The sequence below is a fragment of the Sphaerodactylus townsendi genome, linkage group LG03 (assembly GCF_021028975.2).
Source record: "Sphaerodactylus townsendi isolate TG3544 linkage group LG03, MPM_Stown_v2.3, whole genome shotgun sequence".
Classification (NCBI taxonomy): Eukaryota; Metazoa; Chordata; class Lepidosauria; order Squamata; family Sphaerodactylidae; genus Sphaerodactylus; species Sphaerodactylus townsendi.
Window position 1 is genome coordinate 110,023,791 of NC_059427.1, and position 18,086 is coordinate 110,041,876.

The window sequence follows — 18,086 nt, forward strand, 5'->3', positions numbered from 1 at the left end:
TTTGGCTATGTTCATAGCATGTCAATCAATATAAAATTACACTATCTTCTTTGGAAAAGGATGGGAGGGGGGAGGAATTGAGTTAGTAGCTAAGCTAAGCCATGAGTAAGCTGGCTTCTAGGAATGCTTCAAACCATTTATTGAGTGAATTTTTATTCCACCCTTCTTCCAAGGAGTTCAGGAGAAAGATTGTGAGAGAGTATCTGTTTCACAAGCCTAAAGGTCTTAGGTTCAGTCCTCAGAATCTCTGCCAAAAAGGCTCTGGTTCTAAGTGATGAGCACTAAACAATCGTACTGTATAAAAGTTAAGTCATATTAGCAACAACTCACTTTGTAAAGTGAAGGAGTCTGAGAGATATAGTCCAGAGGGTGCCACTTCGCTAGTACAGAGGAGCTGATGGGACAATAGCTCCTGGACTCCTTCACTTTAAGAAGTGAATCATCAACAATGTGCCTTGCCTCTCTCCCCCAAGAAATGGCCTCCTGGCCAAATTGTAGGAGATCAGGCAGTAGTGGATAGTTGTGGCCATGGTCAGGTCCACAGAGAGAGCCTGGGCGACTCCTTCTGCCAGACCAAAAGGGGGAGCGTCACCAAGAGTGAAGGTAGTGGCTGGCAGAGGCAAGAGCTTACTGGCAGAGGCAAGAGCTTACCCAGGCCGTGGGCTACAGGTTGGACAAGATGACCAGGGGGCTGGCTAATTGGTGGTGGCCAAGAAGGAACAGGTCACAGTCCATCCAGCAGTGCTGCCTGAGACAAGGAGGCAAAACAGACTCCACTGCCAGAACAGATGGTGGAAGGGTGCCCTGGGACAGAGGCATCCATCATGTGTGTCAAGCTTGGGCAGGAAAGTGGTTGGTGGTGAACTTTTCTCTTGACCCTAAGGTGTGCCTGGCTGGATAATGGGGCTAGTTAATTCCCACTGTGTCACCCTAAAGCAGGGGTAGGGAACCTGCGGCTCTCCAGATGTTCAGGAACTACAATTCCCATCAGCCCCTACCAGCATGGCCAATTGGCCATGCTGACAGAGGCTGATGGGAATTGTAGTTCCTGAACATCTGGAGAGCCGCAGGTTCCCTACCCCTGCCCTAAAGTGATTTAATCAGTGCTCCAAGCAGACCCTTACTTACCCTATCTGCATCCATCCCAGCAATCCATTAGCATTCAAGAGACTAGTCCAGGCATTCTCTTGGGTTATGACGACTCATCAAGCCTTTCCTAACATTTTGTTAGAATCCCAGAAAAGCAATCAATTCTTTGTCTCTGCCTTTCCTGCCAGAATGCCTTATACCACCCCTCAAGACCTATTTTGGAGTATAAATTTTGGTCCTTTGGCCATTTGTAATGTGTGCGTGTGTGTCTTGGATCCCTGCATGCACACCCACTTGTGTGTGGGCTCTTCCCTTTGCTCCTCCTGGAAACGCTGGTCACTTTCCTCTTCAGCTCTGCTTTCCCTGGACATCCCTTCAATACTAGTAACTATCACCCATTCCCAGTTACCCACTTTCGCTCTCTGTCTCCAACTAAATCCCCCAACCAAAGTAGAAACTACCAACTTAGGGTAACAGAAGAAGTTTCCTTGCATCAGAAGAAACCTCCACCGTTAGTGAAATGACCTTTTCCCATCCAGTCCCTCTAGTTTTCAAAGACACATTCCCAAATAACAAGGCATTACTATGTTATTTCAGAATCACATGAAAACCATATAGCAAACGTTCTTCCACCGAAACGTTCAAAAGTAAATAATGGTTCAGTACACTAGAATATCAATACTCTCTTCTTCACAGTCCTCTATTGATGCAATGCAGATCTGCTCTGATGTCATCCTTATCCTTAGATGACTGCATTGCTAAATTTGAGAATCTGACTTAATCATTGGTTGGGGCCCTTGCAACTCCAATCAAAGCCCATGTTCCCCCAAGGCAACTTCAGGTCCCAACTTCACTGTGGAATGCAAGACAACCAAAAAGCATATGAGAAAGATCTTTTCTGCCTATAGGTGAGGGTGAAGCTAACCTACCCGAGGAATATTTTACACTCAAGAGCTATCTATCACTCCTCCTTTGTAAAAATCGTTGCAGGCAAATTAGTATAAAATAGAGCACTCTCATTCAAGCAGCCCAGTTGAATGATTCCAGAGGCTTTTGATGACTAGACACCAATGGAATGTGTACATCTGTCCCTTCTGTCTCTAACATCGAGTCCCATACCTTGCACAAGTATTTTTCTGACCTGTTTGGTAATGAGACAGATATCACCAATAGGGATGTTTCCCCTTTTACTGGTGATGTTCCCTGCTGGCCTCCAGTCACAGAAGACGAAATAAGGTTATTAATTAATGACTTTAAATCTAACAAAGCACCTAGTCCAGACGGTATTCCAGCCAAAATTTACAAATTGTTCATTGATTGGTGATCTCCCCTATTAGCTGTTCTATTCACTATGGTGAATAACTCGGGTCAGGTCCACTCCTTTTGGACAAATGCCACTATTATCCCCTTGTTTAAAAAAGGTGATCATAATCTGTAATCTGCCACTAAAATATCTTAAGATCAGAAAGGCAGACAAAAAAACCCCTCAGAATGGGTACTCAACATTTTATTAACTGGATAGGAGAGCAACAAGGACAGACAATTCAGAAACTTTAGTATAATAACTGTATTTAATGGAACAATTTCAAACTATTTTTAAAAAATAGCTCAGCAAGCAAGCTTCTTTCCACCATACGGTCTTGGTATTTTCTTGTTCCTTTAACAATAAAATAACAAAACATTCATTGTGACTTAAGCGTGGAATGTTCCTAAGGTTCAACTGTCAAACATATACTGCTTGGCACCTTCCAAGCCTAACTTCAGAGAGAAGGGAAGTACTAGATTTAGAACTCTGTTGATTTTATGCCTTCACAGCAGCTGATCAAGTGTCAGCAGAATAAAATGGCTTTGGTTCCAACTTATCCTTGGAAGCAAGAATCCCATAATATTTCACAGCTCAAAGAGGCTAACTCAGCAGCAACAAAAACATGACAGTGAGAACTTCTGAGATCATTCTAAATGCACACAGACCATCCGCATTCATGCTTCAGAACTATTCTCTAGGTGCAAATTTGGAAGATCAGCAACAAAGAAACACAAGACAGTGGGAGAGAAAGATGCCTTAAATCATACATATGTCCACAAAGCTTAGCGTGCTCACAGGCTGAGATACATTGTGGCAGCAAAAAGTATCATCTCCACTGCCTGTTCAACATTCAGTCTTGCAAAGTTTAAGAACACAATCAGAGAAGATCTCTGAAAATTGAAATAGTCCTGCGTAATCAGTGACACTGATGAAGAAAGACTCAATGACAGAACTAATGTACAAGATATAACAACAGGAAATAGACTGATTTTCCCACACTACATGCAGCCCAAACATGGCCAGGGCAACAAGTTCAAAATCCTGCTAGAGTACATATATACAGAGCAATTCAGGTTAATTCAGACAGCATGTGCTCAGCGGCCATCCAGAGCTTTGTCACGTGCTATAACTGACTCATCAAATTTGATCATGAGGGTAGTGCCCTTGTGCCAGTGGGCTGTGACCTTAGCAGGGAAACCACTGCAGGTGAGCATGGCCTCCACAATACCAGCTGTGAAGGAGGCACAGTTAAGAGTGCTGTTCTCCTTGGGCACTGAAATGTACGTGTTGATGAGCGGCTCCTTTTCAATTATGTAGTAGGTCTTGTCATCGTCATTGGCTTGTTCCAGCTTATCAGCCTCTTTCCCAAAGAGCGCCTTCCACACAGTCACCTTGATGAAGAGCAGGATGTTGATGACTTTAGTTTCTCGCTTACCATTTTTCTCCCGCATCACTAGAACATCCAGGATGCGGGCTCCCACCTGCTGGCCAAGTTCAGAAAGCTTATTCTGAAGCTCTGAGACAGAGTATACCCGGTTCTGACAGTACTGTACAATCTCAGAGAAGAGAAGTGAAAAGGCACTAAGACTGACATCTGTCTTTGGACGGGTGAGCGACCGCTCAAGAATAGCCGACTTCCCACGAGTAAAGCGTGCATCCATGGTGCTATCAAGAAAAGAAAAGATTATTTACACCAGAAGCATTTGTCTGAATCAGTACAACAGTAGTTTAAACAGGGAATTATTTTATGTAGTAGCCTTTAAATGGTATTTTGCAAGTTTTTTTAAAAAGACTTATAAGATACTATCATATAGCAAGGTGCGACACAGGGCTGGAAATAGAAGTCTGCTCACACAAGGCCTGTAAATGTTCCCTGCTTTTGCCTTCACACAGCAGCTTCTTCTGACCCACTTTCCCAGGAGACTTGAATGGAGTAATTGCAATGAAGTCACTCCCTCCTGTCCTGGGAGCACAGCTCTGCTGTTGGAAGAGACAAGGATGGTGATTTTTGCCCCATCCCCCTCCTCACTGCATTTCACTGACCCACATGGCTACTACACCATGTGGAGGCCACAACCCTGGAATCAGGATTTCCTGAGGTCAGAATGCCTTTCTGATGGGAAGGGAAGATCTCCAACAGTCCGTGCCTTTTGCTGTCACTTTGCTGCATCCAGCCCATAGACTGGGGATTTCTTGTTTCAAAGAGGTGTTCATCTATAAAGATCACCAGATGATCTCAATCTAATTATTTACATCTGACTTAATTTACAAGAGTAATGGGACAAAAAACAGGGGAAGGGGGAAATCCCATGTATGCTACTCTAGCACAAAGAACGCATACGATGTATATCAAATGTATCAGCAAATAAGATTATTTTATTTTCTGAAAATCATTGTCAGATGAATAAGAAATCTAAGTTCTAAAACTAGTTGGTCTAGTCCAAATACTTTATTTACTCTGTGTTTATAATTCCATTTGACACACCGAGTTATCAATACTCTAATCCCTGTAATTAACCAAGTATGAAGTAGTGGCAGAGTCTTAAAAGTGCAGCCAAACTTCCAACTCCAAATCAACTTTGATTCTCTGGGAACTTTGGAAATTGTAGTTCTGTGAAGGAATTAAATATTACCAAAGAATTCACACACACACACATCTTTTAGCAGATGCCCATGAAAGTTAACCCAAGTGTCTACCTTTTTACGCTCGTCGTGCAGGTGTGAGAAACGATTCCCTTCACCAAGAACAGCTGCACCCGGAATCACGGCAAGGTTTGTTGGGGTTTTCTTTTCGGGGCGGTGCGGGGGGAATCTTCCCACTCTTACTGAATCCGAGCTTTGCCAGCAGGACTGAGGCTAAAACCAGAGAATGAAGGGGGGGGGGGGGCCTAGATCAGCGATCACAATTTATATTCACTTCCTAACCTGCTCTCTATGTTCAAACAAGGCTTCGCTCTCCCACTCCCACTCCATTTACCAGACAGTAATTCTTGACTTTCACTTCCGTCTATTCACCGTCCTTTACGACCGCTGCAAAAGAGTCAACGTTCTCTAATGAAAGAGACAGTAAACCGGAAGTTTCACTATGGCAACGAGTCAAAGTCTAAAGGGAGCTTGAACTTCCCGTTAAAATTGACTATGGTTATCTAAGGGGGCACTGTGGCATACCTCTAGGCTTTAGCATCTCTATAGTGAAAACAGTATATTAGCATGCAAAAGGCTGCCAGCCGGATGTATGTAACGTGTGCTTTTGGCTCCCTCCAGTGGCTACTCTTTGTGATTACAACATTCTCTACAGCTGGTGCAATTGAAATGTGCATCTGAAGAGCAGAGATGGCTATAACTCTGGCAATGTGATGGAGTCATTTCCGCATCTCTGGGACAGCAGCTTAGGGTTGACAGTAAATCCCTCTGCTGGCCAGGTGATTGGTGAGAGGGGGTTAGGCCTGGGGGCAGTGGACTCCCTGCTCCTGGTGGGGTCTGGCAACACTTATGCTGAAAAGTACCATGCTGAGGTCCCTCCTCGGGTTTCACCCCCAATTCTTCAGGAATTTGCCATCCAGAGTTGGCCAAGTTGAAGGAGAGCTGAATGAAAGAAATACTAAGAAGCATCATGCTCTATGGTCATACAGCTCAGGATACATAATTGGTTTAAAAAAATTATTGGGACAGAGATATCAATGGAAATTATGATTATTAGAATAAGAATGAATTCACATGTGTTAAACATAAGTTCAAACAAAATCCATCATGATAATAATTAGGACAAAAGTCCTTCCACATGGGCTAAATTGTAGCGTGTGTGTTTGTGTGTGTATAAGCAGAGTAGAACAGAGACAGATTCATCATCTGAGACAGAAATCCATCATGTGTATTAATAGTGGGACAAAAGTCCTTCCCACATGGGTGGGCTAGAATTGTATGCATGTTTATTGAACATTTGTGATATTATAAGCAGAGTAGAACAGAGACAGATTCATCATCTGAGACAGAAATCCATCATGATAATAATTAGGACAAAAGTCCTTCCACATGGGCTAAATTGTAGCGTGTGTGTTTGTGTGTGTATAAGCAGAGTAGAACAGAGACAGATTCTCAGTTGCTTTTTATAAATGAGTTTACTAAGTATAAGGGAGGGTTACATGGAGATAAAATAAGAAATTCTTTCTTTCCTGATACACATCTACAATCCTGTATGTTTGGTTACATCTTGCTACCTATCTGCTGTCTCACATGATGTCGTCTACCTCGTGTCTCCACTCTGGTGTCCTGTCTGCTCAAACAAAGAAACAGAGTTAACTTTATAACTTCAGATGTATGTGCTCACTAACATGTAAGCAATGGCTATCTGACTGACCAATAGCTAATCAATAGATCAGGTCATAAAGAGTGACTTCAGCAACTTGTTTACATACAAACAATTAACCCTTTTATAACTGAGTTGTGACAGACACTTGCAAATCCCAACATATATACGAATTCAAAAAGAATCTGTCAGGAAACAGGTATCCAATATATTTTTCTATTTCAAAATATATCTTCATCAGAAGGATGTAGGATGGAAAACCATCAAATGGATTTTCAGACAATGAATTTCCTACATGATTGAATCAATGTACAAGTAGTTATATAATTATTATTATTGTCACTTTTATTGTGATGGATTTTGTTTGAATTTGTATTTAGAATGTGAAAATGTAGGGGGGCCATTCAGGTCAGGGGTTAGTGTTACCTAAATCAGGGGTGGGGAAAGGATTCTGTTTAATGGCTTCGACTAAGGAAGTCCCAAGGCTGGAAGTTGATAGGCAGCAGAGCTTTATTCTATAAGTTGTGCTTGCTAATGTCTTCTTATTCCAAGCCTTCATGACTCATGTAGGACGATCACATGAGATAAAAGAGAAGCCCACTAGTGATGCATGAAGGCAAAATTATACATTCCATTTTCCAAACAGTTGATTGTTAAAAAGTTGATTGAAATAATATCTTAACAGCATGAGGCAAAAACATCCATTAAGTTCAGAAGCAGGAGGCAGCATAAATGTGGACTAGTTATAGTGCTCACATTAATGGCAATTCACATAAACATTTTTGTTATTTATTTAGGGTTAGGGTTTATCATAATAAAAATACTAAAAATTATCCGAGAACAAATAAAAAGAAGTCTAAAAACACGAGAAACAATTCAAAAACAGCAGATAAAATTAACTAGAGCAATGGTCCCCAATGTGGTGCCCGTGGGCACCCTGGTGCCCCCCAAGTAGTTTTAAGAACGTGAGAGGCTTGAGGTGGGGCTTCTGTCCAGCAAGACTTCTGATTGACCACTGGGGATTTCATTGGTTGTGCAGATTTTCAGAAACACTGCATTGGCAGCAGCTGTTATTATAGCACTAGGATCTACTCTGAGGCCCCTTTCGCACATGCAGAATAATGCACTTTCAATCCACTTTCAATGCACTTTGCAGCTGGATTTTACTGTGCAGAACAGCAAAATCCTCTTGCAAACAATTGTGAAAGTGGATTGAAAGGGCATTATTCTGGATGTGCAGAAAGGGCCTGAGTGGCTGATGATAACCCATGGCAGCCATTTTGTGGATGGCTTTGCTTCCTGAAGCAGCAATTTTGTGGCTGTGTCTACCACCCTTTATCAGAATTTCAAAAGTGCCTGCAGGCTCTAAAATTTTGGGGACCCCTGACCTAACACAACAAGAAAGTGAGATCCTAGACACAGATAGAATAGCAGTAAGTTGTGATAAAACTGGACCAGTAAGAACTAAAAGCCCCTCAATGATACGGCTGGTCTCCACCCGGGCCAGAGCCTTTACAGCTCTGGCCCCTGCCTGGTGGAGGCAGCTCTACCTCTCCAACTTCTGGCATGAGGCCCTACTTGAGGTCTTACTGAATTTCACAGGGCCTGCAAGACGGAGCTGTTCCACCGGGCCTTTGGGGAGCCCGGCCGCTGATGCCCTCCCTTTTTTCTAACACCTGTGGACCCTGCCGTTCCTCCCCTCCCTCTTCCTCCCCCCTCTCTTAGGGGACCATGAGTAGGACGCCATCGGTAGTTCTGATATTAAGATGCTGCATTTTAATTGGGGGTTGATTTTAATATATAGAGCCATATTTAATGATTATCTATAACTTGTTTTTTATTGTGCTCTATCTATTTGTTTGTTCACCGCCCTGAGCCCTCTGGGGGAGGGCGGTTTATAAATACAATAAATAATAATAATAATAATAATAATAATAATAATAATAATAATAATAATAATAATAATAATATACACATTTATGAGGTAATGAGCTCCCTGAGATTTTAATGTTCCAGTTTTTGCAATGCTTTGATATGAGACAAGATTATAGTCTATCACATTGGCTTGTTGTGAGCCAAAAGGCAAGAGTTGAAAGGCTGAATTAATGTACGTGTGTCTGTTTTGTTCATATTCAGGTGAGAGGTGGGTCTCAATTTATGTTTGCTTTATGTTTTATGTTTTCCAAGAAAGGTGAAAGGTCCGGACTTTTGTACAGCAAATATTAGTTGTGTGTGTGTGTTTTTGTTACATAACCATAAAGGGTGTGCCCTTACTTTTTTTGTTTATAAGTTTCTTTGCTGCTAGTGGAAGAGATGTGCTTAGAAAGATGGTGCTGTGATTCATGGTGTGTGTGGTAGGGGGAGATATAGTGTGGTGGTGGTGGTGGGGAGGGCGGGAAGGAGAAGTAGGCCAGATAAAGGGAAGGGGCAACAGACAATTGCATTCTGTTGTCCTTTCTGGCTCTTCCTCCAGCCAAAGTGATGCTGGTAACCATATTAACAACCCACCAAGCTATAAAATCTTACTAAATGCCAGGTCAGTCACTTTATATTTTATTGAAGATTGTTATAATTATAAACTTTTATGTATTAGTACGTTGTTTTAAACATGTACACCGCCCTGAACTGAACATTGTCAGGGTAGGGCCGGATATAAATCAGATAAATAAATTAAAATATACCTTAGTTGTTCTGCTAGTGAAAAAGAAATACAGTTAAAATATGACTGAAGGCTTTCACAGTTGGAATCCACTAGCTGCTGTGAGTTTTCCAAGCTGTGAGGCCATGGTCTGGTAGTTTTTGCCCCTAACATTTTGCCCACATCTATGGCTGGCAGCTTCAGAGGCATGTCACAGTGAGGTGTGTTTCTCTCTGTGGCATGAAAATTAGGAGCAAAAACTACCAGACCACAGCCATACAGCCCAGAAAACCCACAACTGCCAGCAATACACTTACTTCACTGGCACAACCGCAATTTACAACTCAATCTCAATCTATTGAAAATCACAAAGATGTCAAACATAGTTGCAATGGTAAATGCAAGTAATTTAGTCAGCAAAACAAAACCATAGCAAAATTCATGGCCAGATAATTAAATGGTCAGTTATCAGGAACACAAAGAAACAACAACAACCACCAAGTCTTTATTGGCATATAGGATGATACAGATAGGATACAATTTTTTAAAAAAAAAAACAATCCCCAAAGAAAATAATAATAGAGAATCTCTTAATTGGCACAACAAAATTAAAAAAGAACAGAGCTATCTGTAGGGTATATAATTTCTAGTAAAAACTTGGCCACCAATTCCAAACTACAGGATCAGAATTATTTAGCAAGTATAAGATCTTTTGAGTATCTGATATCCTGTCACAGTTCAAGAGAAGGGCATTTGCATATTTCCCCCTAATTCCCTCATATTTAGTGCAATGGAAGAGGAATGGGTTAAAGTTGCCAGTTGATTTGAGTTACAGGAGCAGAATCTGTTCGCACCCTCTATTTTTAAAAATCTACCATATACCAGCACTGAGGGCAGAACGTTAAACCTAGCCATTGATATGGCTCAACAGAGAGAAACAAGGAAAAACTTGTTCTGTACATAAATAGGCCTATAAATCTTTTCATACCTTCATGGTCAGGTAGAGAAGCTGGATTCCCAACATCAAGAAGAACAATCAGGGCTAATGGGTCGCACTTGATCTGATAGGACTTTCCACTAAGTTTGTAATGATGGGGGGAAATCATCTTCTGGGTTAGGCCAAGAGAAAAATGTTAGAGTCTAGTCTAACATTTTAGATTCTAGTCCCCCATCCCTCCAAATTTATGTGAATATGTCACAAATCAACTACAGTCTAGATCTATTACTCTGGTTTTCAAAACTGAAGACACTGCATCTAAAAGCATTTTTTCCAATTCTCACGTGGTAAGTACTGAAAGTTTCCTTTTGAAAGATTCAGCAGCACTTTCCAACACATCAGACCTACATAGGTCATGCATGATGTACAAATAGTGCAACAGGGTCTTAATCTGTATTGTTGAGGGAAAAGATCGAACAAAGTGATGTAACTAGTGGTTCTTGATGATATATTATTGACTGATGTATGAACCACCATAAACCCAAGTGTCTGAAATGTATGTTTTGCTTCTGCTTTGGTCTGAGGACCTACTATTTTGCTGCAGTTTAATAAATTATTTTATTCTTTTACATCTCTCTCCTCTAAAGTCTCATAGGACTCTGGGTCTTTGAGGACCTGATCCAGATTCACAAACACATGATGTCAAAAATACATGTAACATATTTATATTCAAAAGGCTACCAGAAAGCTGGAGAACCTTGGCACTGAGAATAAAACAAGAAATTGGTTTAAATTTCAGGAGGAAAATTAAGACAATCGTAGGAAAAAGACTTCGTAGGGTAGAAACCTTATGAACAATAGTATACAAAACCAAATGTCTCTTGAAAAGCCTATTTCCCTGCATTTTCCCAAAAGTATCTCAATGAAAAGGAAGCATGCTTTCCAAAGCAGCTAGTAATCATAGCATTTGTGCTTGGTTTCACAGTGAAAGCCTCCCTTCCAAATAGGTTAAATTACCCTTGCAAACACTCCTGATTGTCCGAAATTGGGAATCGTTTCAAATGTGTAATATAACTGCCATAGTAATTGGATTTTGAGCATTTCACAGTGTCTTTTCATGTTCTTCTAATAATTCATGGCACCTGTATTAGGTAAGGGATTTGCTTGCAGTGCTACCGATGGTAGTTAGCATTACACTGTTTATGTGTATGGCAGGAACACACAGTCATTGGGGAAGTATGTGTGCGAGCTTTATTCTCTTTGCAAGTTACTTCAGCATAGGGATTCCCAAAGTGGGCAGTGAAAACATCAAGGGGGGCAGTGAAAAAATTTGGGGCAGTAGGGGGTCAGCACAGAATTTTGAGGCAGTGGGAGGGGCAGCACAGGGATTCTTGGGCCAGCTGGCAGGCGAAAAAACCTTCTTGTCCTTCCATCCTGGCAACTGGTGAGCTTTAAAGATGAAGCAGCAGCACTTTCCTCACTATGTATCCTGGGTGGGGTGGAGGGAAGTGAAGGGAAAAAGACCTATTGGCAAGATTTTTTTTTTTTTGGCAATAGCCCTCTCCTCGTTGTGTAGCCTGGGGCGGAGGTGGGGGAGAGCCAAGGCAAAAAGCCCCATTGCTTCTGCTCTGCAAGGCAAGATTTTGTTAAAGGAAAAGCAGCAGTGCTCTCTCCGCTGTATAAATGCATCTTTATTTCTCAATTTCTGTGCAATATTTACATGGTTCTCTCAAGAAGACCTTCATGACCTGCCCTGTGGGACAAAGTCAAGATGTGCTCTACTACCTTTCCAACATCATATTTAGTAAAGCGTGCCTTCAGTGCAGTCACCCAGCTTCCTTCCAAGCAGAGAAAAAGACTGAAAATTACTGAATGTGGGCATCTAAGACTTCTTAGTGCATTGCAGTCTGTTGAGAAGTTGATATCCCTGCATCAAGCACATCCATTCCATTAAAATTGTGAAGACTTAATCGGTGAGATGCAAACATATCGTTTCATATTGCTAAAACAGCTCAATAAATTGGTTTACTTATCCTACTAGCTCATATTTTATTTGAGAAATATATATGTGTGTTTATAGTGTTAGGAGTTGATTTGAATTTGCAGTTGACCTAATACCATGAAAGACGTGTGTGTTCATATGTGTGTGGGGGGGGGGGACTAAGGATGTGGCCTAGGAGCCCAGGGGTGGCAGCCTGAAAAAGTTTGGGAACCGTTGCTTTAGTAGAATTATAAGAACATAGGAGAACTATGCATCAGAGGTAAAACTTTTCATTGCTACTTGATAGCAAACTAAAAACTTTTGAGAAAGGTGCTAGGTGGCTCAGCGCATCACAGATAGCCATGATTACAATAAATTGGTTGGTCTTTCACCAACTTATCTCTGCTGTTGCTAAAAATTGAGATTTCTTTGTCATTTTTGTTGTTATAAATAACATGGAGACTGTTGGCTGGGCTTTATGACTTAATTTGCTGAAATAATCATGGTGCTTGGGATACGACATGCTATCCACATACATCCCCCCTCGAATTGATGTCATTGTGACTTGGTTTTCTTTATTTTCTCAATTATGTCACCGTGGAACAAAATACTGTAACTAGAAAAACAGGAACAGTTGCCACATGGAGTGGATCTATGGTGGTGTGGATTCTTTGATGAGTGTGGGGAGGAATTTGTGGCATCATGCAGCATAGAAGGAGAAAGAGGATAAAATGAGTCAAACTGCATGCATTTGGATTCTATGCTGTCATGCTCATGGATTTATAGTTTTTAAATCACTTTTCTGCTTCACCCTGGCCCTTTTTTATTTTTGCTCAGTTTCCCTATTCTGAATGTACCCTGGCATAGGGAGATGTTATCATCCAGATACCAATACACACCACTTCCTCTATGCCAGGGTTCAATTACAGTTGCCAAAGGCTACAGCGGCAAAGTTTCAAAGAAATCAGGAGAGATACTATTAATGGAAGAAGTGAGGGGTTGCAGGTGTGGGGAGATGATCCCCCTCTAGGGGTCTGTTGCCTGCTGTGACTATGTATTTTTGATTGGATTGTACAGTTGTAAATAATACTGGATTCATTTTAGTAGTATTAACAAGAGCAACACAAGTTGAATTGTATTCTACCATGATTCTACTGTGAATTCAAATATCAATTTTCATTTACTGACTGTAAAATAATAGTCTTTAAGCTAGGAGGTTTTTTTTATTAAGATGGTCACCTTTTCACCCCAGCTGTTGCTACTGGAAGTCTTGAGTGCAGTCTTTCATTTGGTACCCTGTGCACTTGACCTAATTTCACTGCCATCACCTAAGATAGCCATTGTTCCTGAACCTAGTCCACCTTTTGTTGCCTTGGAAACCATAGAAATCAGTAGTTGTATTTGCTAATGGCAAGACATCTGTCTCCTGACTGGTAGTGGGAGATGGTTTGACTAAAGATGTTACAAAATCACCAACGGTGCCATAAGGATTCAGACTGTATGCATGTATGCATTTCTATTGGTGGTGGTGATGGGGCAATTTCATTAGAAAGAGCTTCACAGCAAAGACCTATTCCTGGATATATAGAAAAGATTCCGTTGCAAACAGGTGTTTCAAGAGCATTTGTTGTGGTTCCCTTTTCAGTTATTATAACACTATGTATGGTCTGAAACATGGACTGCTGTCAGAGCGGAGATTCTTGTTACACAGAAACGCCTGTGGGAATGAGAGAAGTTACCATAATCATTTTATTCATACCACCAAACCTCTCGTGACATGTAATGTCATTGAGCTGCAAAAAGAAATCATTGAAAGGGAGTGATAATGGATTGGGACTATGATGCTACAAAAGAAGGTTTAACTTTTCCTGCCCTGTTTAGGAGTTTTAAGCTGCCTGATAAAAAAAAAGAACCAGCATACTAGTGGTATTGCCTCTCCCATTCTGGGTACCTAAAGTGGGCTCCTTCCAATCAAGGAAAATGCCGAGAGGGAAGAGTTAGCCACCCTTCCCTCCATGGGAGTGGTTTGTGGCTATGTTTGCAATTCAAATATATATGTGAAGATCTGTTTTTGCATGGCTGCATTCTGGTTGGAGGCATGAAACAGCACCCCTGCTGTATGCCCTCTGTCACAAGCAGTTGAAGCGACATCATAGTGTTATGTCCTTAATGCTAGGCCAAAAAAATGAGGCAGCATAGTTTTAAACAGGAGCGCAGTTTAATAAGTTCCGTCTCTGTCTGGAGCCACAGTCTTCAGGCTGTGAGAACTTCAATGTGGTGTAGTGGTTAAGAGCAGTGGACTCTTATCTGGTGAACTGGATTCATTTCCCGCTTCTACACATGATGTCTGCTGGGCTACCTTGGGCTAGTCACAGGTCTCAGACTCAGTTCCACCTACCTCACAAGGTGTCTGTTGTGGGGAGAGAAAGGGAAAGGTGTTTGTAAGCCACCTTGAGTCTCCTTACTGGAGAGAAAGGTGGGGTATAAATCAAAACTCTTCTTTTCTCTGTTCCTGCTCACACCAAGTCCTGCAATGGACTACAGCAGTCTAAACCATGGTCTGGATTGAAGAAACAGAGTTGTCAAAACAGTACACATGGGACTGTTGTGAACTAAAGCAAGCAAACTTGAATGAGGGACAGGCCTTAACTGTCATTTTGAATGCAGAGCTGAGCTCCCCTATTTGGCATATACTGAAGCTTCTACACAGTCAGGGCTAGCTATAAGTGCCATGGCCCCCAGTTGAGGTGCCAGGTTCCCCATGGCCACCAGTGGGGGATAGGGTTGCCAATTCCAGGTTGGGAAACTCCTGGAGATTTGGGGATGGAGCCTGGGGAGGATGGGGATTTCAGGGGGATACAATGCCAAAGGTGAGTCCAGGCCAGAGATTTCTTGGAGTCTCCATCATCAGGCCCCCTGCACATGCCCCTCACCTGCCTATATATCTTTCCCCTGCCCTCTTGCAGGTTTTCCCACTGCCCATGCTCACAGCCACATGACTACCTGCAGCCATTTCTGTGGTGGAAGTGGTAGTATGTGCAGCTGGGAGCACAGGACTCTAGCAACTGAGCCGGGGGCAAAAATCCTAGGCCCTAGCAGCTGCCTCACCTCAGCATATTGAGCCGTGCAGGGAGATCATGGCCATTGATCAGAGCAAACATGGACTCTGGAGAGGTGATTAAATTATTTATACCATCTTGGTGCTGCTACATCTTGGCTCTCAGTTACATCACTAGGACAACAGTCACAAGGGTTCTTGCCTGACCTATCTAGGAATGGGCCAGATGGGCCAAAAGGCCAGATGAGTCAGGAACTGGAGGGTCCAGACCTTCTTCCTTGCCTTTAGTTTGTTTGCCTCATTCTCTCCCTCATTTCACTTCAGGTATTCCTTTGGGCATTCTATCATTCTGTCCCCCCATGACTGTTCCCCTACTTGTTCCCTGTGAGGTGAGCACCTCCCAAGCTCTTAAAGGGCACCTCTTTGAATGTGGAATTAACCATGGCGCAATCATTGGTGGCCTCAAGAGTTAAAACCACATGGGGGGGCAGTGCTCTTATACTGAATACATAAGGGACAAAACTACACCAAAGATACTGGCAGGAACAGGTAGTCGTACTCCCTTGGATGGAACACCAAACAGGGTAGGAATAAAAGGCCCTATTCACGCGTGTAACGTGCCAAAATGGGGAAAAAACAAAGCGAAAAGTGTAGCGCAAGCAATATGTAAAACATCAGAAAAGCCCAGCCAAGGCTGAAGGACACTAACACAAAGCGGCAAGGAACAAGGAATTATCTGCAAAATATTTTAAAGTAGCTCAAGTGCATTTATTGGAATGCCCCTGTCATCTTCCCTATGTTGGCATAACAACTCATTGTTTACGCAGCAGACTCTATGAGCATATTAGTTCAATAAAAACCAGACGAATGGATGCACCTTTAACTCAACACTTTATTGACAATAATGAGTCCCCTAAGGATTTCAGGTTTGTAGTATTATATGTATTACAATCTCACTATAAGGACTATATAGATATAAAAAGAGTTCTCCAACAGGAAACGAAGTGGAATTTTTTTGTTAAACAGTTATAAAATTGGTTTAAATAAAGACCTGTATTTCAGTTGCTACCTTTAAAACTGCCCCTTTAAATTGCAAATTGATTGCCCTCTGGCAGTCCTGGGGGTTACAGGTGTGCTCTATTGTTGTTAGAGTACTTTAGTGTGACTCTGTGTAAGTTAGTTTCATGAGGTTTGATGAAAGACCTTTGAAAAATTGACATTATATGACTTCTGTTATTTTGAACTCTTACTCATGTGGGTTGAAATACTGATTCGTAGTTTGCAGTGTATGTTTATTGTAAAGATTCTTTATTTGCTATGGCACTTGAGCTACTTTAAAATATTTTGCAGATAATTCCTTATTCCTTGCCGCTTTGTGTTAGCATCCTTCAGCTTTGGCTGGGCTTTTCTGGTGTTTTGCATGTGCCAAAATGGACCAGTTTGGGCCATGTGTATAGCTAGCCCTTGCAATGTGCATGGAGCAGCATACAGCTTTTAGATCCCAGACTTGAAAACCATTAGCACATTTAATATGATACAAGGGAGGCAGACATAGTAGCGATAGTATTATTAGAGGCAGAGATAGCCAACTACTCCACAAGGAAACAAGGTCTGAATACAGTCTGCCCTATTAGCAGCACCAGACTAATGGGGCAATCATTTTGGGTGGCTGGCACTCTTTCTCCCTCTCATGGAGCCTCTCTGTGCTCTCTATGTGGTAGAGCGAAGACCACTTCACTTTCTATTTGGTGATCAATGTCTCTATAGCCTTGGTGGCTAACCTTTGGCACTCCAGATGTTATGGACTACAATTCCCATCAGCCCCTTCCAGCATGGCCAATTGGCCATGCTGGAAGGGGCTGATGGGAATTGTAGTCCATAACATCTGGAGTGCCAAAGGTTTGCCACCACTGCTCTATAGCATTTATTTATCCTGTGTGATACATAAAAGGCTCAACATGAATTAAAGGTCATTAAAAAGCAAAGCAATATTAGGACTCAAGTAGATTGCCTCCCAATGTTGAGTGAAGTTACCCACACTGCTGTGATAAGATCTTCCTTGTGACCTCACTTGCTGTGTATTGGCTTGCAAATCAAAAGATGACAGGTGCTTTCACAGAGCAAGTAGTTTTCATGGGCATTTTGGTGGACAGCACCATTACATTTTGTTAAAGAGCTGAGAAATGCTTTGACTCAGACTGAGTCAAGGAAGTATTGATAGACTGAGATTGAGGGAGAAGTGGTTCATTTTGGTCTTACCATTATCCATGATACTTCAGGACAATCTCAGGGAACTATTCCCCACTGGCATCAAAAGTCTGAATAATAGCTATTTATATCCACCTTTCTTCCATTATAGAACTCAAGATAGCTCCCAAGAGATCTCCCATTCCAGGCACAGAATAGACTTATATCTGTAGATCTCAGTTTTATCCCACACTTCTTCCAAGAAGTTAAGGGTGGTGTACATAGCTCTTCACTCTTACATTTTAGTTTCACAACAGCCCTATGATGTAAGTTAGGCTGAGGGGGGAGTGGCTGGCCCAGTGATATCCAGTAAGTTTCCTGGCTGAGGAGAGTTGAACACGGGTCTCTCCATTACTAGTTGAGCACATTGGCTATATAATCTAAAAGCTGTATTATCCAATGGATTGCAATGTTACTGTGATGGATGAGGGGCAGGAGATACTGTGATAGCTATGGTGATAGAAGGGGAGCATTGGTGTCTCCATGACTGGATGTGGGAAAGGTGCCCATCTCCAAATATAGAG

General features: G+C 41.9%; 1 protein-coding gene across 3 annotated transcripts; it reads right to left on the reverse strand.

The window, feature by feature from the left end:
* Window positions 1–2,580: 2,580 nt before the first annotated feature.
* TRAPPC5 (trafficking protein particle complex subunit 5) lies at window positions 2,581–5,477 on the reverse strand. 3 transcript variants are annotated; one of them, XM_048491877.1, is made up of 3 exons: window positions 5,373–5,477; window positions 5,093–5,251; window positions 2,581–4,060 (listed from the first exon to the last, which is right to left on the reverse strand). In XM_048491877.1, the coding sequence occupies exon 3, from the start codon at window positions 4,054–4,056 to the stop codon at window positions 3,490–3,492; it is 567 nt and encodes a 188-aa protein (XP_048347834.1). In that variant the 5' UTR covers window positions 4,057–4,060; window positions 5,093–5,251; window positions 5,373–5,477; the 3' UTR covers window positions 2,581–3,489. The 3 variants fall into 3 exon arrangements, with proteins under 3 accessions (XP_048347834.1, XP_048347836.1, XP_048347835.1); XM_048491879.1 differs by lacking the exon at window positions 5,093–5,251 and having other exon boundaries at window positions 5,373–5,448; XM_048491878.1 differs by lacking the exon at window positions 5,093–5,251 and having other exon boundaries at window positions 5,321–5,427.
* Between the last annotated feature and the right edge of the window lie 12,609 nt (window positions 5,478–18,086).

What these genes read in the sequence shown, in the direction of transcription:
- TRAPPC5 (XM_048491877.1), bottom strand. Translation starts at nt 4,056, where the DNA reads ATGGATGCACGCTTTACTCGTGGGAAGTCGGCTATTCTTGAGCGGTCG.